This window comes from Crocuta crocuta, unplaced genomic scaffold (assembly GCF_008692635.1).
Source record: "Crocuta crocuta isolate KB4526 unplaced genomic scaffold, BGI_CrCroc_1.0 scaffold85, whole genome shotgun sequence".
Lineage (NCBI taxonomy): Eukaryota > Metazoa > Chordata > Mammalia > Carnivora > Hyaenidae > Crocuta > Crocuta crocuta.
The window spans coordinates 3796834-3822219 of NW_027530620.1; the positions used below are offsets into that span (position 1 = coordinate 3796834).

The window sequence follows — 25386 nt, forward strand, 5'->3', positions numbered from 1 at the left end:
GTGGTTTTTCTCTGTTCCTTTCTTCTCTTGATTTCTTTGTGGTTTCGTAACTTTCTTCATTGGTCTGCTTATATTTTTTAATGTTTTGTGTATTTACTGTAGGTTTTTGGTTTTTAGTTACCAAGAGACTTAGATGTAACAACTTATATCTATAATAGTCGACATTCAGTTGATAATAGCTTACATGCGATCCCATTCTAAAGCTCAGTCTTTTTACTACCCCCACCATGTTTTATGTTTTTGATATTATATTTCACATCTTTTTGTCTTGTGTGTCCCTTAACTAATTATTGTAATCACAGTTATTTTACTATTTTTCTTCTTTTAGCCCTTATACTAGCTTTATAAATAAACCACGACCTTTATTATATATTTACTTTTCCAATGAGATTTGTTCTTTCACATGTGTTCTCATTACTAATTAGCACTCTTTCTTTTCAGCTTAAAGAAGCCCCTGTAACATTTCTTGTAAGCCCAATTTAGTGGTGATAAACACCTTTAGTTTTTGCTTGTCTGGAAAACCGTTTCTCTCTCCCTCAATTCTGAATGATAATTTTGCCAGATAGAGTATCTTTGGTTTGAAGTTTTTTCTTTCAGCACTTCGAATATATCATGCGCTTCCCTTGTGGCCTATAAAGAATGTGCTTAAAACTCTGCTGGCAATCTTATTGCGGGAAGTGGAGGGGTTTCTTATATTAAGAAAGTTTTTTTCTTTTGCTGCATTTACTATTCTTCCCTTGTCTTTAACTTTTGACATTTTAATTATAACATGTCTTGGTGTGAGTCTCTTTGGTTTCAACTTGTTTGGAACTCTCTGCGCTTCCTGGATCTGGATGGCTATTTTATTTCCCATGTTAGGGGAGTTTTAGCCATTATTTCCTCAAATGAGATTCCTGCCTCTTTCTCTTTCTTAACTCCTCCTGGGAGCCCTGTAAAAAAAATGAATGTTAGTTTATTTGAAGTTGTCTTATAAATCCCTTAAGCTATTTTAATTTTTTTCTTATTCTTTCTTCCTTTTGGTTCTTTGATTGGGGTGAACTCCTTGGTTTTGTCTTTGAGCTGACTGATCCTACTGTCAAATCTAGTCAGCCAGTGAGCATGTCTAGTGTATTTCTCACTTTACATATTGCATTCTTCAGCTCTGTGACTTTGGTTAGGTACTTTCTTATGTTTTCCATGTATTTGTTGAAGCTTTAACTGTGTTCATCCATTCTTCTTTCAAGTTCAGTGATCATCTTTATGATGATGACCTTGGACTCTTTATCAGATATATTGCTTATCTCCTTTTCATTTAGGTATTCTGAGGTGTTTTTCTTTCTTTCTTTCTTTTTCTTTCTTTCTTTCTTTCTTTCTTTCTTTCTTTCTTTCTTTCTTTCGTTCTTTCTTTCGTTCTTTCTTTCGTTCTTTCTTTCTCTCTCTCTCTCTCTCGCTCTCTTTCTCTCTCTCTCTCTTTNTGTTTTGGCTATTGTTGAGAGTGCTGCTATGAACATTGGGGTACATGTGCTCCTGTGCATCAGCATTCCTATATCCCTTGGGTAAATTCCTAGCAGTACTATTTCTGGGTCATAGGGGAGTTCTGTTGGTAATTTTTTGAGGACCCTCCGTGCTGTTTTCCAGAGGGGCTGCACCAGTTTACATTTCCACCAACAGTGTAGGAGGGTGCCCATTTCTCCACATCCTTGCCAGCATCTAGAGTCCTCTGATTTGCTCATTTTAGCCACTCTGACTGGCGTGAGTCAGTCAAAACACACTGACTCGGTGTGGTTTTGATTTGTATTTCCCTGATGAGGAGGGATGCTGAGCATTGTTTCATGTGTCTGTTGGCCATCTAGATGTCCTCTTTGGAGAAGTGTCTGTTCATATCTTCTGCCCCTTCTTCACTGGGTTGTTTGTTTTTTGGGTGTGGAGTTTGGTGGGTTCCTTATAGATTTTGGATATTAACCCTTTGTCTGATACATCATTTGTAACTATCTTTTCCCATTCCGTTGGTTGCCTATTAGTTTTATGGATTGTTTCCTTTGCCGTGTAGTAGCTTTTTATCTTGATGAGGTCCCAGTAGTTTATTTTTGCTCTTAATTCCCTTGCTTTTGGGGATGTGTCAAGTCTGAGGTGTTTTTCTTATTTCATTTGGAACATTCCTCTGTTTCTTCATTTTTCTTGACTTTCTGTGTTGGTTTCTATATAGTAGATGAAATTGCCACCTCTCCCAGTCTAGAAAGAGTAGCCTTGTGTAGGAGTTGAAACTTTTCATTGAGCCCTACCATAGCTATTGGGTTGTTTCCCAAATTCCTGTGCTTGTTCAAGCAGGCTGTTGTATTTTTAACATCTCCTGGTAGTTGAGAATGTGCCTCAACTGAGGATGTCAGTTTCCAAAAGGGGAGAATCAGGCTGCCTAGAAGCCAGACCCTCAGGCAGCAGCTTTAAAAGCATGCAAATATATATGATCCTGAGGGGCCACATGTGTAAGCCTCACCCTCACTGGCCACCAAAGACAAGGAGTCTGAGGTGTGCCTTGGGTGTCAGCTGCAAAAACTGGGGCTCCAGAAGAGTGTATAAACTCCTGTGTGGAGACATTAGACAGCTGGAGCAAAGCAGAGGGAAAGTGCCAAGGTGGTGTTCCCAGCCTATGTTCCTTTAGAGCCACATTGTAGGGCACTGGATGTGTGCCAGACCTGAAGCCTGCCCCTTAGTCCAAAGATCCAGGATGAGCAAAGTGATCTTTTTCACAGAAAGACTGAGGCATGTGCCTCAGTCTGCTGTGTTGGAAGTCCCCTGGTGATGGTAGCCTACCAGGAAGCGTCCTCTGATTGCCATGGTCCTGTGGGACCCAGATATGCAAGACCCTTCATCCACCGGAGCCAGGCAATCAAAGGGTGTCCCTGGATATGAGCTGTGAAAACCAGGCATCAGACTCGTGGAGAACTCTCCTCCAAGAGTCAGGGGCACTCTAGAGTGTGGCAGAGTGAGCATGATGAGAGTACTTGCCCTCCAAGATCTCTGGAAAAGATTAGCCAGCCCCAAGATGTGTCCTTGATTAGACCAAATATTTATGACTTATTATCACACCTATCATGATTTGGGATACAGGAAAGCAGAAAATAGAAGGAAAGTTTCAATGTTGGTTTGGTTTGGGGGTTTTTAATTTTTAATCTGCAGTTAATATTTATTTAAAGGGGAATTCTAAAATAGAGCATGACAGTATTCCTTGCAGTAATGTCCACATTCCGAACAACAGAATATAATGTAAGTAGATCATATCTGGGATGGCAGATAAATTATATCAACAGCATGGGCTAGTAAGATGCTGTTAAATAAAAAATGATTATACTACATGGGGAAAAATTTTGATACCAATTCAGATGAAAAAAATTGTAAAGGAAATGACTATTAAGCCTCCATTAAATGATAGTCATGTCATTTAACCCTTGTTATGGTTACATAGGGTAATCAAAATATGAAAGCTTCTGCTATTACAGCTATTCAGCGAACATCTATGCACATGTGCAAAGAATAATATAATGTGATAATATGAAGACTTCACTTAAGTCGGTAGAATCATGGGTATCCTTTAGGGATTGCATTCAGCTGCTTATAAAACTCTCCACTTGGGGTGACTTAACCAAGTGGGGCTGTAATTTTTTTTCTTTAAAAACCCCTGAAGAAGGTGATCTGCCAGGGTCTTAAACACCTTCTTCCTTTCTTCTCTGCTGTCTTTACTGCATTGCTTTAGTCACTGTTCCTTCATGATTTTAAAATGCATGCTTCACTGCCAATATCATCTCTGCCTTCTAGGCAAGAAGAAAGGGAAGGTCATAGAATCAAAGGCTCCTGCCAGACGATTCTCACTCCATGTAATGAGTTTTTCTAAATCTCTGGGGACTTGTATTTCCATATCAGAACTATAGCACCCAGTTAGCATTAGCTGAAAGGAAGTCCAGAAAATGTTTTTCTTTAAAGCTGGGCATAGTGCCACCTGGAATAAAGGAGAGGTTGTGTTGGTAAGGAAGGAGGAAAGGACATTAGGTAAGTAATTGGCAAGTATATGCCAAACTCTTGTTCCTTGAATACTACGATGCTCTTAATCATGAAAACATTGACCGGCTGAGGCAACAAATCTATCTGGGAATAAGTGAGATGTTAATGACCCCTCATGATCCCAATTTCTTAACTGATACTTGGATTGTCTAGATCCTTTCAGTTTTCTCTTTTTCATTCGGCCTTCAACCATTCTATACTAGAAAGTCTGTCTGTAGAGAGACAGGTAGGTTTGGAGTTTTGCTACTATTTATAGGACTCATTTGAGAGTTCAGAGAAAAATGGAGCATTGAAACTTTTAGGCTGCAACAAAGATTTGAATACTGTGGAGAGGCTATGTAGTTACGTTGGAGCCTTTCTTGAGCCTCACTTCCTCACGTGGAAAAAGAATAATATGACTTATAGTGCCTGCTTCAGAGGGTTTTTGAGAACATGTAGTGGAAGAGGTAGTGCCTACTTTTTTGTATAGAGTAATAAAATTTATACTTCAGACCTGTTATGTCAGGTGGTGGTCCACAGTCACATACCTACTTCACGGTGCAGGTTGGACTGGAGCTCAGGACTCCTGACTCTTCTTTCGGGTAATATATGGTAATGTCTCTACCCTATTAGATAGCATTGCCTTTTTTTTTTTTTTTTAATAGTTTATTGNGAGTGCTAGATAGCATTGCCTTTATATGTACTCTGTAATTCAGCGCTTTTTAAAAGATCTTTTTATTTTAAGTTCATTTATTTTGAGGAGGGGAGAGAGGCAGAGAGAGAGAGAATCCAAAGCTCGATCCCATGACCCTGAGGTCATGACTTGAGCCAAAATCAAGAGTCAGACGCTTGGGGCACCTAGGTGGCTTGGTCTGACGTCGGTTCAGGTCACAGTCATGAGTTTAAGCCCCGTGTTGGGCTCTGTGCTGACACTTGGCGCCTAGTGCCTTCTTCAGGTTCAGTCCCTCACCCTTTCTCTCTCTCTGCCCCTCTGTCCCCCTGCCCACCCTCAAAAATAAATAAACATTAAAAAAAAGACACTTAACTGACCGAGCCTTGCAGCCACCCCTGTACTTTAGCATTTTATGTTATCATTTCCATATTAACGTAACTTGATGGGTCAAAGTATGGCAGTGGTAGGTGGAAGGTTGGAATTAGATCTAACAGAAGGAAATCTCTGCAAACTGCAAAGTGATGGATAACGACACAAAACATTCATGGGATACAAATAACTGAGGAATTATTTAGGGCCAGGATGACAGATCTAGAAAGAGGCCTTCATTGTGTTTCCTGTTTAGCCATTTCAGCTATGTATGTTGGTTTTGCTGGAGTGTTTTCTTTGCTGGTCAATCAAGACCAAGTTTTAAGATATATGTTATAATATTTTGTACATTGATCTGAAACAAATGTGAAGTTGTACAAATTACACACAGATTGTTAGGAAATAGCATCTAGAGTATCACCAGTAAAAGTGTTTATAATAATTCTATGATTTTCTGGTGCCTGGTGGGTATCTGTTGAACATTAAAAGCCATGTGTTTTTGTTTTGGACGGATAGTTAACTGTTGATGTAAATATTTTAAACCTTAAAAATTAAGAGCTATTTAACCACAGATTGTTTAATTTCAAAACTTTGTAAGAACTTTTAGTAGCACTATATGTTACAAGGTGCATGTGGATTTTGCCTTTGTCTCTCTGCAGCGAGTTACCTGAGAGAGAAGAAGGTGAAGGAGAAGAAACTCCAAACTTCAGCCACTGGGGTCCACCGCGGATGTATGTTGATAACATCATTGGCTTTCTCAGTAGGAGAACACAATCAATTAGCTGCTTTTTAATTTTATAGTGTCATTTAGACATTCTTTACAGATTATGTAAATGTCACAATTCACATCTAGGCTGGCCTAAATTTTAGTCTCAGTTTCTCTTCTTGAGAGATTTTCACCTGGGTAAAATGACTATAATCAATATTAGGAAAGTCTTCATCATACTCTTGCAGAGAAAACAATTTACACTTGTCCATGTATGGTAGTAACTGATGGACTAAGGATGTTCTATAACTGCATCACTGAGGAAGGCAGGTAGGAATGCCTTGAATGCACTAAAATTTCTTCCCTTGGTTTTGTTTTTTTTTTTTTTTAATGAACAACAACATTAGTTGAAGTTTCTGTCATGTATCAAATTATTTCTGTCTTCCTTCTCTTGTATTAGTCCCAAGTTTGTGCCTCGTTGAAGCTAATAGTATATCAAAGTCCTTTTTTTAAAAAAAGTTAATTTAGTTTTTTTTTTTAATATTTTTTAATTTATTTCTAGGAGAGAGAGAGAGAGACAGCATGAGCAGGGGAGTGTCAGAGAGAGAGGGAGATACAGACTCTGAAATTGGCTCCAGGCTCCGAGCTGGCAGTCAGTACAGAGCCCGATGTGGGGCTCGAACCCACGAACCGTGAGATCATGACCTGAGCGAAAGTCGGACGCTTAACCGACTAAGCCACCCAGGCACCCCTCAAAGTCTTTCTTTGATTGCTCTTTCTATTCGGCATGCATTATTAACTCCACAATACCTACCTACATTGTTTTCTTCTTGAGCTTCTGAATTTTGTCTTAAACACTCTTGGGAGCTGTTTTCTTTTCTTTTTCTAATGTTTGTTTTATTTTGAGAGAGCCACCCACCAGCAGGAGAGGGACAGAGAGAATCCAAAGCAGGCTCCACACTTTCAGTGCATAGACCCAGGCTCCATCCCACTAACCATGAAATCCTGATCTGAGCTGAAATCTAAGAGTCAGATGCTTAACCCACTGAGCCACTCAGGCGCCCCTCATTGGGAGCTATGTTTTGCACTACTTTTTAAAAATTTCAGCTAATCATTGGTCACATCTATGCATTTTGAGCAAAATCCATAACCATGGAGGAGCAAATTTTATTCCATCCTTTATTTTTTACAGTGGTATGGGGGGGTGCCTGGGTGGCTCAGGTGGTTGCACATCCAATTTTGGCTCAGGTCATGATCTCCGTGAGTTCTGAGTCCTGCATCAGGCTCTGCGCTGACAGTGTGGAGCCTGCTTGGAATTTCTCTCTCTCTCTCTCTCTCTCAAAAAATAAATAAAAATAAACAACAACAAAAAATAAAGTGATGTGGAGGTAGGAAGAAAAGAGAACAACCTTCCAACCTTAAAAGCAAAATGTTTCCTCCACTTAAAGAAGCACAGGTTAAACCTGCTGGCTGGAAAAAGCCACTTGGGTAACAAGACTTTCAGCAGCAAATTTCTTTTATTGTGAAAGTCTGTGATTTCTGCCAAAATGATACATGTGACTTTCTTGACTTTTTTTTCACCCATTTATTACTTTCTTCATCCGTTCTTTGCTAATGTTATGAATACAGATTAAAAGAAGTAATTACAGAAAATATATTGTGATAGGAGCTGTGAACATTAAGAATATTAAGAGGTGTATTTATTGTATTAGAAATCTTTTTCCAAATTCAGGTTTTCACATGTGCCACAAATGACTGTGACACGAGTCACAAGATCTGGTACAAAGTGAACACTTCTAGTGACAGTTCAGCACATTATATTAACTTATTCATGAGTGAATTTTATTTTCTTTTTACAGTGTTGAGATTGTTAGAGAACCCAACGTGTCCCTTGGTATTAGTATTGTTGGTGGACAAACTGTTATAAAACGCCTGAAGAATGGAGAGGAACTTAAAGGTATATTTATCAAACAAGTTTTAGAAGACAGTCCAGCGGGAAAAACAAATGCTCTTAAAACAGGAGATAAAATACTTGAGGTAAATGATGTTAAAATTCTGTTTTTGTTTGAAACCTGCTTTAAGATAATAATCATTTAACCAGAAGACCTCCCTTCATTTGTTGGGGCATATGTGTGTACAATCGGTGTATTTTCTTCCCATGCCTTAGTTTGTATGTTGTTTGCATAATTTTATGAGATTCTACCATCAGAGTGGTAATATATAGAATGATACTAAAGCTGACTGAAAAAACAATTCTACAATTTAATTTTTTAAAAATGTTTTTTATTTATTTCTGAAAGAGAGAGAGAGAGACAGTGTGAACAGGGGAGGGTCAGAGAGAGAGGGAGACACAGAATCTGAAACAGGCTCCAGGCTCTGAGCTGTCAGCACAAAGCCCTATGCGGGGTTCGAACCCACAAACCGTGAGATCATGACCTGAGCTGAAGTCGGACGCTTAACCGACTGAGCCGCCCAGGCGCCCAACAATTCTACACTTTAGCAGAAGGAGGCAAGCAATGAGTGTTGTGCGTCTCCCAGTCTTTAACAAGCTGTAATTGTTTTCATTATTTAAAAAATTTCTAATATTCTCTTTTGGTAGGTGTAGTTGACATACAATGAATGTTACATTAATTTGTTGTTGTAGGTGCAGGATAGCCAGACACATCCTCCTAGACTCCATTGGAGGGAGGGGTGAGTCCATTGTTCACATGTGTCAGGTTTGCAGAGCAGAGTTTAAAAGGTACACCAAGGCATGAGAATGTCCTGAGGTCTGAATCTCACATTTTTGTGCATTGGGTTTGTTGGATGATGTCATATGACATATCTTCTGTCCCAGAATCTGCTTGTTCGTGATACACGCTTTACTAGCTAAACTTCAGCTGTGGTGCTTCAGCTCTGGTAATGTGAAAAGAGCACTGGAGGTCACGGGTTGAAGTCTTGATTGCCCTGTTTATTTTGTATTTGTTCTTGGACAAATTATTTAATCCACCTTATTCTCATGGAAATGAGAATTCAAAACCCACAGCATTATTGGAGGATTAAAGAGAGAGAGAGAGAAAGAGAGAGGGAGAGAGAGAGAGAGAAAGAAAGAAAGAAAGAAAGGAAGAAAGGAAGAAAAACGGTATAAAACCTTTCTGTATATCCAAATATTAGATTAAATTTGTGTTTTAGAAACTAAAAAGAAAATTTCAAACACACTGGGGACATGGTGGTGAAGAAAATGAGCAAAATTCCTACTCCTGTGGCGTTTACGTGATAGTGGGGAAGATAATACATAGGTAATACGTAGAGTGTTAGATGGTAATAAATAGCCATAGAGAAATGAAACAGAAAGATAAGGCATGGAGGTGGTAATTGCAATTGATAGGTTGGTTATGGAAGATGATGCTGAGACGAATATGGAGAGCCATGTGAATGTAGAGGGGAAGGAACATCCAGGCAGGGAACTAAAAGGGGAATGGTCTGAGGTAGGAGTTTGCCTGGCTATGTTGAAGGAGCAGAAAGAAGACTGATATTGCTAACATAAATAAAGGGAGCAAGGGAGCATGAAGAGGAAAGGTCTGAGAGATAAAGTGAAGCCACATCACAGAGAGCTTGGAAGGTCATCTTCTCTGAATGCAGTGAGAATCCATTAGGAAATTATGAATGCATATATATTTTCAAAGGATTACTCCTCCTAGGGCCAGTGTGATTTCCTTTATTTAGTATTTGCATAATACATTGTTTTGTTTTTTTCATTCCATCATTTTCACCCTTATTTGTGATTTTGTTTTAGTTGTATGTTTTGTAAGCAATACATAACTGGATTTTGCTTTTTTAAATCTACATTGATAATCTTGATCTAGTAAATAAATGGCATGGATTCATTTCTTATTTTGATTACGGACATAGTTGAACTTAATTTTTAAATACATATTTTGTATTTTGTTTGGTCTCTCCCCTGCCTTAACTTTCTATTTTGAAATACAGAGTCTTGAGAAGGAAATTTTAAGGAAATGTATAAAAGAAGTCCCATGTACTCTTCCCTCAGCCTGCCCCAATGTTAATGCCACATGGCGATAGTACAATAGCAAAACCAAAATACTGATAGTGACATAATTCACAGTCTTATTTTGGTCTTGCCAATTATACATGCACTGATGTATAACTGTGTGTGCTTTTGTAGCTCTATAGTTCGATCATATGTGAAGCTTCCATAACCACCACCACAATCAAGAAACTCACCCGCATCAGCACAAGACTCCCCTGTGCTACCCTCTACAGCCATTCCTCTCACTGTGCCCCTTCCTCATCCCCAACCTCTGGGAATCACTAATGTGTTTCTCCATGTCTTTAATCATGTTATTTCACAATTATCACATAAATGGAATTATGCATTCTGTATCTTTTTGAGATTGCCTTTTTTCACTCAGCATAATTTCATTGAAGTTAATTTAATCTGTTGTGTCCAGCCATAGTTCACACCCTTTTATTGTGTCTGAATAGTATTTCATGCTGTAGAGGTACTACAGTTTAACCATTCACCCATTGAAAGCCACTTGGGTAGTTTCCAGCTCTTGGCTTATTATTATGAACAAAACTTCTCTAAACATTTGTATACAAGTTCCTGAGTGAAAATAAGTCTTCACTTGTCTGAGACAAATGCCCAAGAACGCAATTGCTAGGATGTATGGTAAATCCATTTTTAGTTTTGAAAGGACTGTCAAACTATTTTCCACAGTGGCTGTACCATTTTACATTCCCACCATTAGCATATGATGGATCCAGTTTTTCTACATCCTCACCAACATTTGGTGTTGTCACTATTTTTCATTCTGGACATTCTGAGCTGTAGATAGTGGTATCTCATTGTTTTGAGTTTCCGTAATGGATAATGATAAAGAACTTTTCATGCCACCTGCATATGTCTTCTTCAGGGAAATGTTTGTGTCTGTCTTTTGCCTGCTTCCTAATTGGATTGTTTATTGTTTTATCTTCTTAAATTTTGTGGGTTTTCCCCTCATCATTCTCTGCTGTAGGTTGACTGTAAAGTATTCTCTCACTTATCCGTCATCACTTTTATATACTAATACGAACCCACTATTGTGTCTCAGATTTAATAAATTCTTTAAACTCATAGCAAATGTGAAATGTTAATACTTTAATGTATATTTTGTCAAACATATGGAGTCATTTGTTTACTTTTTTCCTGTGAAAAGAATTACCCTTTTGTTTTCAAGCAAAGCTTAATAATAATTTCTTTCTGCCTTGAAGCAATTGCACAATTGCATAAAGGATTTAGGCCCATATAAAGAAGAATTTGTTTAAGTGGGAAATTAGAATTTAAGTTAATTTTTAGAAATGGGTCTTACTTGTGTGAATGGGACACACTTTGGGTTATAAATTTAGAGCTTAGAAAAACTGAGGTTTTTTTTTTTTTTTAATTGTAACAGAATTCCATTTTTTCTCCTAACTTCCCAACTTCAGTTCACATTTAACCCTGTGGAAATCTGTGTTGGGAAGGGGCACCTGGATGGCTGAGTCGGTTAAGCGACCAACTTTGGCTCAGGTCTCGATCTTGCAGTCTGTGAGTTCGAGCCCCGCGTCAGGCTCTGTGCTAACGCCTCAGAGCCTGGGGCCTGCTTTGGATTTTGTGTCTCTCTCTTCCTCTGCCCCTCCTCTGTTCACGCTCTATCTCTCTCTCTCAAAAATTAAATAAACATTAAAAAACATTAAAAAAAAACTGTGTTGGAGAAACAGAAGCTGATTATTACTGGAAGATGAAGTGGTTCTTCTACAGCTTCTACTTCATTTATTGTAGAATGTGGTGGGAAACAGGTTATTTGTAAGAAGCTTCATCAAGCTGTTGTGATTGCTTTTAAGCTTCACTTAATTTTTTTTCTATTTTCATTTACTATTATTCTCATCCATCCTGAGTTCAGATGGGAAAAGGTTTTACAGAGCATTAAAAACTTCCACCCAATGTCTGTTAGAATAAAAGGCCAAAGTTCCTGCCATGGCTTATGTGTGGTGTGGCTTCAGCTGCCTTACCTGACCTCACCTCTCTTTACTCTCTGTTTGCACTGTGCTTTAGACTCATCTGCCTTTTTTATTTTCTTAAATTTTTAAATTTTTTTCAAATTATTTATTTATGTTTAGAGAGAGAGAGCAAGAGGGGACTGAGGCAGAGAGAGAGAGGGAGAGAGAGAGAGAATCTTAAGCAAGCTGTATGCTGAATGCAGAGCTGACACAAGAGCTTGATCCCACAACTCTAGGAGTGTGACCTGAGCCAAAATCAAGAGTCAGACACTCAACCGACTGAGGCAACCAGGCTCCCCTAGACCCACCTGCCTTCAGACCCCTCTCACATGCCAAGCTCCCATCTCCTACCTTCAGGGCTGCCATGTGTGTCCCTCAGCTTCAGATGTGCTCGGTTTTCTCCTCACTTTGCTCTGATTCCATGATGGATCATCCTCATCATTTCCAGCTCCTTGGGTCCCCATTGCTTTTACTGACCTTGTCTGGGGGAACGACATCCTAGTTAAATGCAACTCTGCTTATTTCAGGACTCTGGCATGGCTGGAGAAAATAACAGTGCTGTCTGGTCTCATTTTAAAATTCATGAGCTCCCTCTCAAGTGAGTCTTTAGTTCTGCCCTGCAATCCTGTAATGTGTCCCTGGTTGTTTCCTTCTCCTGCTTCCAGAGGCAACTCTTCACACCTCCTAAACTGCTCAGTTTATGGTCCTTCTTTCTTATTTCATGGAGAAAATAGAAGCAGTCAAAAAGGAATTCCCCTCGCTGCCACTGTGTGCCAAATCTTTTTTTTTTCTAAGTGTGTCTGTAACAACAAATGAACTATTTGTGCTTCTAAAGCCAACCTGCCTAACTTGTAGTACAGAAGTCATTCCCTCTTCACTGTCCAAGGATTTACTTCTCCAGGTGTCACTTCTCTCTGTAATATCCATTTCATGTCCACTACTTTTGTGTTTATTACAGTAATACCTCCCCTCTTAAACACAAAAGCCAACCTTGATCCTACATCCCTCTCCACCTACATTCCTACATTTCTCATTATGACGAAAAAGTATTCACAAACTCATTATCTGCTGACCGTAGCCACCCCAACATTTACCAAGGCCTTGTTACATTACTGGTTTGAAAAATTAGTTCTTTTTTAAACATGGCAAATACAGAATGCCCTTGGAGATTATGGACGTTTGCATTTTCGGTCCTCTGAAATCTGGATGATAAGGAGCTATTTACACTTATCCCAATTTACTGAACAGAGAACATTTTTGGTAAAAGAACCCATGGATATTTTCATAGTTCTTTTTGAACATCATTTGAGAGACGTTCAACTTCTCAACTGTGATAATGGACGATTTGCTTAAAATTTCATACTTCTCAATTTGAGAGAAGAGTCCAGACCGCTCTTCCATGTCCCCTCTCAGAATTATGTGCTGCGTTAGTGGCAAAGGTGACGCCACAGCTCAGAAGCTTCTTAAGGTTCTGTTACGAACTAGGCTACCTATTTTGGATAATCCTATTTAACCAGGGCTATCTATTGCTATTAAGATATTTGTCTCATTCACTTTTCTTGAAGGTCGAATGTTATTTTCCTTAAATATGTTCTCCTACAACAACAAAAATAAGATTAGGGACCAATCATATTTTTTTAGCTTTGGTCTAATTCATTAGACTCTGGCTGTTCTCATAACTAGATAATATATGTGAACTCGACAGTCTTTCTCATTGAAATAAAATGCCTTCTGTGTTTCAGGTGTCTGGAGTGGATTTGCAGAATGCCTCGCACAGAGAAGCAGTTGAGGCCATTAAGAATGCAGGAAACCCCGTGGTGTTCGTTGTCCAGAGCTTGTCATCCACTCCCAGAGTAAGCCTAAGTTATATCTTCAAGTAGTTTAAAAATATTCTCTATATTTCTGTGGACCATGCTTTTCTCTGTGTATTTTTTCCACGTTGTTTTCATTTTGATCCTACTATTACCCAGAAAAAGCATTACTTCATAAAAATTTAGTTATTAACCTCACTTTCCCCTTTTTTCTTTGATTTTGGTCTTTTGGGCAAACTTGAGTCATTCTGGTTTGCGCTGTAAGTCACAGGCCATGGAGTCAAGCAGAGCTCTTTTCAATTCCTTCATTTCCCTGTTTACCAGCTTTGCTGACTTACAGACAAGTTACTTAACTTTTCTGAGCCAGTTACTTTGTTTATAAAATACTTTGAACGTAAAGGGGTCAGCTATACCACCATTCTAGAGGTACTGTCATGTCCTGTGTATTTATTAAGACATGTAACCATGCAAACATGGTGCATTGTTGTATGTTCTTTTGGACATTCAGAATTCAAATTGAATACTAGCAGTATTTAATTGTAACACTTGTTTCTGTAATAAATTACTCTTTTGGTATGGAATTACAACTCTAATGTTAGTGGCAGGGTATGTTTTGTATTGCAACGTGCAGCAGAAATATCACCCATAAGCCCTGTTACTGGAAGAAGCATTTATTTTTCTTTGTTTCACGGAATACAACTGTTCAAAACATAGGCACTTCTGAACAGTAGAAGAATTGTGCATGTTTTCTAAAAATGCTTTTCAGTAAGTAATGCAGTGTTTTTCAACCTTTTGTATGTCAAGGCATACAGAGAGTAGTATTTGTGTGGCACACAGATGTTGGGCTGCCCTGATGGGGGAGGTGGGGGCATTGATACACTTCACCATACTTGCAGCTTCCCTGCACACAGTGAGCTCACCTACCTCTGTGCTGCGGTGCCCTGCTTTGCGGTGTGATCCCTTCCAGCCCTACTGCTGCGTCTGCACTGTCAAGACTAATTGAGAGAGGTGAAATGAATAAAGTCTTTTCACTTTCATACAATTTGAAATTTTAAGTCATTTTTGGAATCAAAGTTTTTGGAATCCATGTTTTAACTCTTATAATAGGAGAAAGTTGTGGAGGCAATCACTTTTATTTCTGGCAACTTGAGTTCAAGAGGAAAATTGGCCAGATTATTCCTTGCCAAATGGTACTTCTAAAGAAACAGTTTTCAGCTAGAATGAGCCAGTCAAATTATACCTTTATGTGGCCACTTGTGAACGCCCTTGCCAAAAAAATGTTCAAAGCTTTTAAGTAGGTTATAAAGTCAACCAAAAAGGCCAAGCAAGCATTTAATCCAGACTTCGCTGATGAGCTGAAGTGGAAATTTTCGCTTAGATGACATAAACAGTGAAATTTCTTTCAACTGCTCAAAAACAAAAAATCTTCTCTGCATTGTGCCCTGCTCAAGTCATTCATCCCCGATGCAGCACAACAGACTACCACATTGTGCATTCGGTTCAGCAAGCCTTGAGCTGCGTCTGATTCTAGGCAAGGTAGCATATTTGGGTGATGGTGTTAATTATTATGTCCATGACTTATCCATTTTTTAACACAAAGTGATTCCTGTTTGAATGAGGCAATGAAAGGAATCAAGTTTCATTTCTTTGCAAAATAAGCTCTCTTTGGCTTATTTATTGTTGCAAGTAGTATTCATCCTTAGAGGAATAGAAAATATAGCCAAATGCTTAATCATTTTTGACCACTTTACATTAAACATTGAGACAGACTTTCCTCAAAACCCCCAAAGAAGTCATTTCCTAATGTTGGACCATCAAAGACACTATGTCTAAAATTTTTTTTTAATGTTTATTTATTTTTGAGAGAAACAGAANCCAGTTGTCAGCATAGAGCCCAACATGAGGCCTGAACCTATGAACTGTGATCATGACCTGAGCTGAAGTCAGACACCCAACCGATTGAGCGACCCAGGTGCCCTCAGAGACCCTGTGTCTAAACTACCCCAGTTACATGGAGATTGTCACCAACATCATTACTTCAAAAGTGGTGTTTATATTTGTACTTTTTATTCTTTGAGTTGTAGTTTACTTTTTTGTATTTGCGCTTTTAATGGATGCATTTGGTGTATCACCAATACATTACCTTTTTAAGCTTTTTCTCCTAAATTTCTCAACTGTATTTTCAGCATCCTAGAAAGAAATGTGTGTATCCACTTAAGTTTATTTGGCAAATGCTTATTTGAGATCAGAACCCATGATTTATACTGCATTCCTCCATAGAAAGTTTTTAGGCCAAGGTAATTTTGTTCCACTTAATAACATAACTACATTTCACAGTAGCGTCTCATATTATTTTTACACATTCCAAAACAAACCTGTTAGAAATTGGGGATTATGCCTTCAGTTCAGTAAGTTTAATATCATATGTTGCCTTCTTTTTCCCTCTATTCAATTTGTACTTTCCTAATACCATTATTTCATAACGGCACCTAAATTTTTCTGATGTGTACATTTACATATTAATCCAACATCAATGTAGTTTTTACTTCATAAGAAATATGGAGATGGAGTCTTCTACTTTTCTTAAAGATGGAGTCATCTTGGTGAACTTCTGCTCTTGCTAACTATACGTTTACAGAGATATTTCTGTGCTCTTTAAAAAAGAGTAAACCTTATGAGTGGCAGCTGACCTTGTGTCACACCCCAGAGCTTCTGCCGTTCAGTTTCAGCTGGTTTTTCCCATGGGAGAAAGTAGGTCCAGAGTGGATAGGTATTCTTACATGTCATGGAGACAAATTAGTTTAAGATTCTTAAGGACAGAAAATGCGTGCCTGTAGACCCAGCAGTTTTGAACACCGACTTGGATTGTGATGTGTATTAAATAGAGGTATAAACATGAAGCACTCACAGTGTCTGTTCATATACAAAGCATTATATATATGTTGATGTGTCATTACTGTTGTTTTTTATTTAAATGAAACATTCCTGAGTCTTTCTCTTTTATTCCAAAATTAATTTACTTCTTTAGACTCTGTATTAAAGGTGAAGAAAATTGAATCTTAAATTGTATCCAGACAGAGGTGGGGTTTTGTTGTTGTTGTTATGTTTGGTTTTTAAATTATCCCAAGGCAGGCAGTTTCTTTACGTTTCTGGGAAAGGAGATTTTTTTTTTCTTACAATCTTGATGTTTGTTATTAGATTCTATGGCAAAGTTATTTGTGTTAGATATTTGTGGAGTCTTTAAAAAAAATCACTAAAAATTTTGTTTTTTTTAAAGATGTTTCATGGATTATTTTATAAGAAATGAGTCCAAAAGTTATCCATGCTGTTGGCACCATTGAGAATTAGAATTATTTCTGTGAAATGGAGCTCTTTCATTCATGTGTAAACATTGATTGAGTCCAAGCATGTAATAGGCTCTTCTGAGCACTCTGTATAGTGATAATAGTGATAAATCATTAAATCCCAGCTCTCACTGAGCTTTTATCCAAGGATGCAACTAGATTTGTAATTCATCTTCCTGCTAACAGTGACGGTGAGATAGTTAGTGAGTATGCACAGTGTGATAGAGAACATACTTGGACTGGAGTACAGTGATGAAGAAGGTAAACCTACCAGATAAATGGTGCATCCAGTGTTCTAGAGATTAACGTAGTTGCCCCTAAAACTGTATTTTGCAAACTGAGATATGGGGATGACAATCAGTATCATGACTTAAAAAGAAAGACTTCACTTTGTGGATCTACACCAGCTTGTGAACTTCCTGCTCTTTGATGTTATACATGCACATGCACACACACACACACACACACACACACACAATATTTGGGGTTATCCAGCTAGTAGTAGTTTTCAAATTGTATTGTTGGCCTTGAACTCTACTTCTCATGTCTGTACTTTTTAGATGAAGTCAGAGACTTAGCCAAGTGAGATTTTAACTGTTGAAAGAAATAAGTGTAATGATTGTGACATTTAAATGTTTTATCCCTTTTCTTACCCCCCCCCCTTTCTTTTTTTTTGGTTGTAGGTCATTCCTACGGTGCATAACAAGGCCAACAAAATCACTAGTAACCAGGACCAAAACACTGAAGAAAAAAAAGAAAAGGTAACTTGAACCTCTCAAGCCTTTATTTTTTTATTTTTTTTTTAAATTTTTTTAATGTTTTATTTATTTCTAGGAGAGAGAGAGAGACAGTGTGAGCAGCGGAGGGTCAGAGAGAGAGGGAGTCACAGATTGAAACAGGCTCCAGGCTCTGAGCCGGCAGTCAGCACAGAGCCCGACGCGGGGCTCGAACCCACGAACTGCGAGATCATGACCTAAGCGAAAGTCAGACGCTTAACCGACTAAGCCACCCAGGCGCCCCCCTCTCAAGCCTTTAAAACGTGTTTTTGTGTCTTCCTGCATATCTGAGCTGCAGTTAATAAGAATGTTTTTTTAATTAGTATCAGGCTAGAAGGACCATACTAATAATGTTTCCTTCCTGTGACTATAACTGGTTCTGGCCATGATGAAGGCCAGAAAGGTGGTGAAAAAGGTATAAAAAAATGAGAAAGCACCAGTCATCCATTGTTACCTTTATCTGTCTTTCCTGTTCAGCTGGGCTGGTTGCTCATCCACTCCCAGAAAGTGCTTTTCACTCTTGAGAGTTTCTGGGACTTTGATCTTGGTGTTCTCAGCCTGAAAGTCCATTTCCCACATGGGTCTTCCTTTTATCCTTCAAGGAGCAGCTCAGAGGTCATCTCTACTGAGGAAACATTCCTTAGCATCAGTCAGAACCAGCCATTCATTCCTGTTTTCCCACCTCTATCCTAGTAGAATTAGGAGATCTTAAATTTGTTTTAGGATGTGGTATCAGGTAGGGAGAAATTTTCGTTTTTTCCCCATCAAGATAACTAATTATCCTACTATTTTAAAATAGGCCCTCCTGACTCTAGATGCTGGCCAGGGTGTGGAGAAATGGGCACCCTCCTACACTGTTGGTGGGAATGTAAACTGGTACAGCCCCTCTGGAAAACAGTGTGGAGATTCCTCAAAAAATTAACAATAGAACTCCCCTATGACCCAGCAGTAGCACTGCTAGGAATTTACCCAAGGGATGCAGGAGTGCTGATGCATAGGGGCACACATACCCCAATGTTCATAGCATCACTCTCAACAATAGCCAAATCATGGAAAGAGCCTAAGTGTCCATCAATTGATGAATGGATCAAGAAGATGTAGTATATTTATACAATGGGATACTACATGGCAATGAGAAAAAATGAAATGTGGCCATTTGTAGCAATGTGGATGGACCTTGAGGGTGTTATGCTGAGTGAAATAAGTCAGGCAGAAAAGGACAGATACCATATGTTTGCATGTATACGTGGATTAGGTGGAAGCTAATGACGGACCATGAGGGAGAAGAAGGGGAAAAATAGTTGGGGAGAGGGAAGGAGGCAAACCATGAGAGACTCTTGAATGCTGAGAACAAACTGAGGCCTGATGTGGGTGGAGGAGAGGGGAAGGGGGTGATGGGCAAGGGGGAGGGCACTTGTTGGGATGAGCACTGGGTGTTTATGGAAACCAACTTGACAATAAACTAAGAAAAAAATAAATTAAAAATAAATAAATAAAATGGGCCCTCCTTTACCTCCTGACTTACTTATCTGTCTTTACTTCTATCTCAGGTTATCAGGGGAAGTCTGCTTCTGAGCTTTCTTTGTGTTCCCCAGGTCTTCCCAGTACAAATGCTGCACTAGCTCAGTTATTAAAGCCTAATAATAAATCTTGTTTTCTGATAGAGCAATTTCCTTTACATACTTCTTCTTCCTTAGAAATGTCTTGCTTGTTTGTGTCTGTCTTCTTTTTCATACGAATTGTAGAGCTGGCTTGTCAAATTCACCAAAAACATCCTCTCTTTGAGGATTTCGATGGAAACTTTGTCATATCGTTAGATTAATTTGTAAAGAAGTTATATCATTATGATATCTAGCCTTCTTAATCAGTAACATGGTATATCTTCCTGTATATTCTTTTAGTTCTTTCAGTTTTGATAATTTTGTTCAGAAAGGTATTTTAAATCTAGATACCCTTATATTTTGTATTGCTTTTAAATATTTTAAATTGCATTTTCTGTTTGTTGCTAGTGTATAGACATAAAATTGATTTTTGTTTGGACATAGAATTGATTATTACATATTTATTTGACATCTTGTAACATTATTCTGTTTTTCTTTTATAAAATAAAATAATCCAGTGCAGAACACTGGGAAAACCAAAAGGGTGAAACAAAAAAATAAAATCTCCCCTAATCCCACCACCTAAAGATAAACTCATTAAATATTGTATGTAGAGCTCTCTTGTGTCTTTATGTCCTCCATAAATGTACATAAAGTAATTTTAAGAATGTGAATCTCAAATTCTAACCGTGTAGATTTTTATTTCTGGATTTTCTGTATAGGTAATAATAACCACTTTGGATAAAGGCAGTTTTCTTTTCCCCCTTTTTTCCAATCTTTTTCTTATTCTGTCTGCTAAAACTTCCATTGTGTTTACTAAAGAAGTAATGATAGCTAACATTTTTGTTGTGTTTCCTCCTGATATCTAAGAAATTGCTTTTACTAGTAGTACCTTGGTGGTTCAACTGGGTAAGTGTCCAACTTCGGCTCAGGTTATGATCCCATGATTCGTGGGTTTGAGCACCGCATCAGGCTCTGTGCTGACAGCCCAGAGCCTGGAGCCTGCTTCGAATTCTGTGTCTCCCTCTTTCTGTCCCTCTCCCGCTCGCACTCTGTTTCTCACTCTCAAAAATAAACATTAAAAAAAAAAAGAAATTTCTTTTAATATTTCACCATTGAATATGATGTGTTCTGTAACTTTTTGTAATAATCATTCAGGTTAAGAAAGTATCCCCTTTCATTCTTATTTTGCTAAGAATTTTTTTATCATGAATGGCACTGGCATTGACTTTTATCACGTTATCTATATTCACTGAAATAATTGTGTATGTATAATGTATTTTTCTCCTTCAATCTCTTAATGTGGTAAATTACATTAATAGATTTTTAAAATGTTGAACCAATCTTGGATTAAACTTAATCTGCTCATGATCTTTTTTGCACATGAATTTTGCTGGCATTATTTCTTTCAGGATTTTTCCATCTGTGGTTAGGAATGAGATTGGCTTGGAATTTATGTACTATCCTATCTGCTTTTGAATAGATGAGACTACTAAAATGAATGGTAGGCGTGTTTCTTTTTTTCGCTTCTCTGAGTGTTTGTGTAAAATGGTAATTATTCATTCCTTAAATCTTTGGTTATACTAGCCTGTGAAGCCGGTTTGGGCCTGTGTTTTCTTTCTCTTTTTAAAATTTTTTAAAATGTGGGGTTTTTTTGAGAGAGAAAGAGAGACACAGAGTGCTAGCAAGGGAGGGGCAGAGAGAGAGAGGGAGGCACAGAATCTGAAGCAGGCCCCAAGCTCTGAGCTGCCAGCCCTGAGTCCAATGTGGGGCTCAAACCTATGAATAGTGTGATCATGACCTGAGCCGAAGTTGGTCATTTAACCAACTGAGCCACCCAGGTGCCTCTGGGCCTGTGTTTTCTATGTGAGAAAATCTAAAATGTTGATTCAGTTCTTTAATAGTTATGGAACTATTCACATTTTCTATTTCTTGTAGAGTCATTTTGGGTTACTGACTTTTCTGGGAATACTAATTTTACTTAATTTTTCCATTGTTTGGCATAAAGTTGTTTATGTATTCTCTTAGCTTGGGTTATATATACCCTATCCATAGTTCATTTTCATTGTGAATATGGTTTAATTTTTTACCCTCTTTCTTAATTAATTTTAAAGATAATTTTCATTTAATTTTTCTTAAAATTTTTGAGGTATAGTTGACATGACACTAGTTTCAAATGTATAATTCCTTTTTGTATATATATGTGTATGTATTTTGAAGTTTATTTGACATAGAGAGCACAAGCAGGGGAAGGGCAGGGAGACAGAATCCCAAGCAGGTCATACTGTTAGACACAGCCTGAGGTGAGTCTCGATCTCACAAATCATGAGCTGAAATCAAGAGTCAGACATCTAATGACTAAGACACCCAGGTGCACCCAGAATTCCTCTATTTAAAGTATTAATGTTTGAATTGCATTAGTCAATTCTGTTTATCTTTATTCTGCTTAATTTTGTTCTCATCTTTATACTACCTTCCTTTGTTTGCTTTTCTTCTTCTACTCCCCCTCCCTCCCCACTGTAATCTTTAGAGTTATAGAGGTTATTAATTTTTTAGCCATTCTCTTAAAATAATCATTTAAGACCATAAATTTCCTTCTAAGTCCCCCTTTACATCTCAAGATTTTAAGTTGAATTTCTGTTTTTCAGTACTAAAGTTTTTTTTAGTCCCCACCTGATTTGTTTTTTACCCAAACTTACTTAGAAATGTATTTTTAAATTTCCATATGGCTATTTTTAAAAATCTATTATTTTCTTATCTTTTTTAAAATTTCTTAAATTTATTTCTGAGAGAGAGAGAGACAGCGTGAGCAGGGGAGGGGCAGAGAGAGAGGGAGACACAGAATCTGAAACAGATTCTGGCTGTCAGCACAGAGCCCGACGTAGGGCTCGAACCCACAAACTGTGAGATCATGACCTGAGCCGAAGTTGGATGCTTAACCGACTGAGCCACCTAGGCGCCCCTAAAAAACCTATTATTTTCTAATGGATTTCAGTTATAATCAGAGATTGCAGTTTATATAATACTTTTTTTTTAATGGAAGCAACTGTATTTCTTTTTCTCTCTCTTTTTAAAAAACTGTTTATTTTTGAGAGAGACAAAGAGTGCAAGCAGAATAGGGGCAGAGAGAGAGAGAGAGAGAGAGTCAGTCCCAAGCAGGCTCTAAGCATGGAGCCTGACATCAGGGCTCAAACTCCTGAACCATGAAATCATGACCTTAGCCAAAATCAAGAGTCAGACACACAGGTGCCTCTATGTAATACTCTTTTGCATTAGCTGAGACTTCTTATGTCCTATCACATTTATTACAAATGTATATTTATGTTTTAAAAGAATAGGATAAAGGGGTACCTTGGTGGCTCAATTAAGTGTTTGGCTCTTGATTTCAGCTCAGGTCATGATCTCACAGTTTGGGAGATCGAGCCCCACATTGGACTCTGCACTGACAGTGTAGAGCCTGCTTGGGATTCTCTCCCTCTCTCTCTGCCCCTCCCCACCTCATGAGTGCACTCTCTCTCACACACACAAAGTAAATAAATAAACATGAAAAAAAAAAAAGGATAGTAGTGGTTTTTTAAGATTTTAAGTAATCTCTGCACCCAAAGTGGGGCTCAAACTCATAACCCCAAGATCAAGAGTCACATGCTCCATTGACTGAGCCATCTAGGGACCCCTAGCATAGTAGTTATTGGGCAGGTTTATATGCAAAGTCACTAGGGCAGGTTAATTAGTTAAGGTACTCAGATATTCTTTGTACTTACTGATGTGTTTTGGAGGGGGCTCAGGGCAATCTAATAATCTCCCATTTGATAATAAAATTCGTCTATTTTTTATGTCATTTTTATTTAATATCTTTTAAAATTTGTTAGGTGTCTACCTGTTTTAAATTTTTATATCTTTATTCATATGTGGCATTATTTAGTAATGGTATAACATCTCTATCATTTAATATCACTGAGTCTGTGCCAGCTTTCTTTTTGTATTTGCCTGGTTTTTGGCTTTGAACTTTTTGAGCCACACACAGAACGAATTCAGGTCTCTAGCCTGAGTGAGTTTGGGCTTGTAAGAAATTCACAGGGAACACCATTTTCCTATTTTTATTTATTTATTTACTTATTTATATCTTCTCTATCAACTTAAAGCCAAGGTCAGGAAATATCCCAACTATCTTCTGTATCAAGATTTTGGCTTGTTTCTTTGATTTGTCTAACTTCACTCATTGCAGGTTTCACGCTGTTAATGAAAAAAAAAAAGCTAAAACTGAATTGAACATTTACTTATAGACATGTACATGGGGATCATTCAAGGCTCCTGGAGGATTTGGGGAGAAGGGTTCTTGAAAAGGATAAGAAAAAGTAGCAAGTTCCCTTTCCAAATTATAGGACTGTGTTTTAACCTGGTTGGCTATCTTCTTTGATTTCTGATTTTAATCACATAATTATAATCAGATTAGCAGTAGCATCTGCTGTGTGTTCAGGATTCTATAGTTTGTTTTTGGCACCTTTTGGTAGATACAGATAATACGTAGGTTCTGGAAGACCATGGTTATTGTTTCTAGAGATACTATGTAGAGGATCCAGGTCATTACTAACAGAAATCTTTCTCAGCCTTTTGGAAGTAATATTCTTTATTTGAAGGGATTAAATGTCTAGGATATAAAACCAATGCTGACAAAAAGGAGATCATGAGAACGGGGGACCAGCGAAGGGGACAGGAAGGAGGGAGTAAAAAGAAGCTGGGAGAAACTTTTGGGGTTGATGGTTATTAATTTCATTATCATGATTGTGATGATGAATTCAAATTGTACACTAAAATGTATGCAGTATTTTATGTCAGTGTATCATAGTGAACTTTTTAAGGACAATCAAAAATTCCCTGCCCTCCTGGGAGCTTACATTCTAGCTGGGGCAAGGCAAACAGTATAGAGTTTAGTGATTGCCACCTAAAGCAATTTGGGGACAAGGCACAAAGACCCTTAAAATGTGGCATTGGAAAGGGGCTAGAAAAGAAGCTCCATGAGAACAGGGAGTTCATCTGTCACGTTATTGCTGTGTCCCCATTGCCCTAAACACTGCCTGGGACCCAGCTGACACAGAGAACATACATACTTTTTGAATGAATAAAAACAAAACAAAAAAATCTCTGGCGTTAGGTCACAAGAATTTGCACTTGCCTTCTGGGCAAGTTCCATCTTCCTGTGCCTCGCTTGACCTTCTGAGTTGGGATTTATGGTTGCTTTTGGCTTCTGTCATATGTTGCAAATGCACATTTTCAAAAGTTTATCTATCATCTTTATGTCATTAAGATGGGTTTCTCAGAATATTCAGTCTATCCTATTGCTGGAATTTTGTCAGTTTGTATCTTGATTGAAAGATCTGAGCATTTCTCAAATGCTTATTGGAAACCAATAGTATGGGGGCGCCTGGGTGGCTCAGTCAGCTGGGGGTCCGACTTCAGCTCAGGTCATTATCTAGCGGTTCAAGCCCCGCGTCAGGTTGTGTGCTGGCAGCCAGCTCAGAGCCTGGAGCCTGTTTCAGATTCTGTGTCTCCCCNTAGGAAAGAAAAGGGATCGGTCTGTGGGGACACGAAGCATAACCACACAGAGATGAAAAAACTGGTAACTTAATTGCTTTGGGGAACAGGTAATTTAGTTGATTCGGGATAATTCCACATAAGATCCTAGGAAGGAGAAAGATAAATATATGATTCTTATTAACTTTGGCCTATTCCATTAAACTAAATTGAATCTCAATACAAAGCAAGGATATTTGCATTCAGGAAGAAAAATCCAATAAGAGCTCAGTAATACCAAACGTCAGTGAAGGTCTGTCCAGCTGAGTTCTTTGATTTAGAGAATGACTAACCACTGCGTTAACATTGCAGTGAGAGAAGACATACCAGTATCGGTGTCGCCATTACAGGGTGATGTTTCAGTGGTTACAGGATGTGCCTCCATGTCTCTTCTCTGAAATTATAGTTTACGTGCCGAGCACTATGCTACATTCTAGAACAACAAAGCACCTTTACTCTAAGAGGTGCACAGATGAATGTGACATGTAGTGAAATAAACAAAA

General features: G+C 38.2%; 1 protein-coding gene across 4 annotated transcripts in view; it reads left to right on the forward strand.

The window, feature by feature from the left end:
* Nucleotides 1–25386, forward strand: part of PATJ (PATJ crumbs cell polarity complex component) — a 391357-nt gene that overhangs the window by 108668 nt on the left and 257303 nt on the right. For all 4 annotated transcript variants that reach the window (XM_077768086.1, XM_077768084.1, XM_077768085.1 and 1 more), the window contains 4 exons: nt 5716–5787; nt 7622–7799; nt 13523–13633; nt 17619–17696. In XM_077768086.1, coding sequence (XP_077624212.1) covers nt 5716–5787; nt 7622–7799; nt 13523–13633; nt 17619–17696 — 439 coding nt within the window. The remainder of the gene's footprint in view (nt 1–5715; nt 5788–7621; nt 7800–13522; nt 13634–17618; nt 17697–25386) is intronic.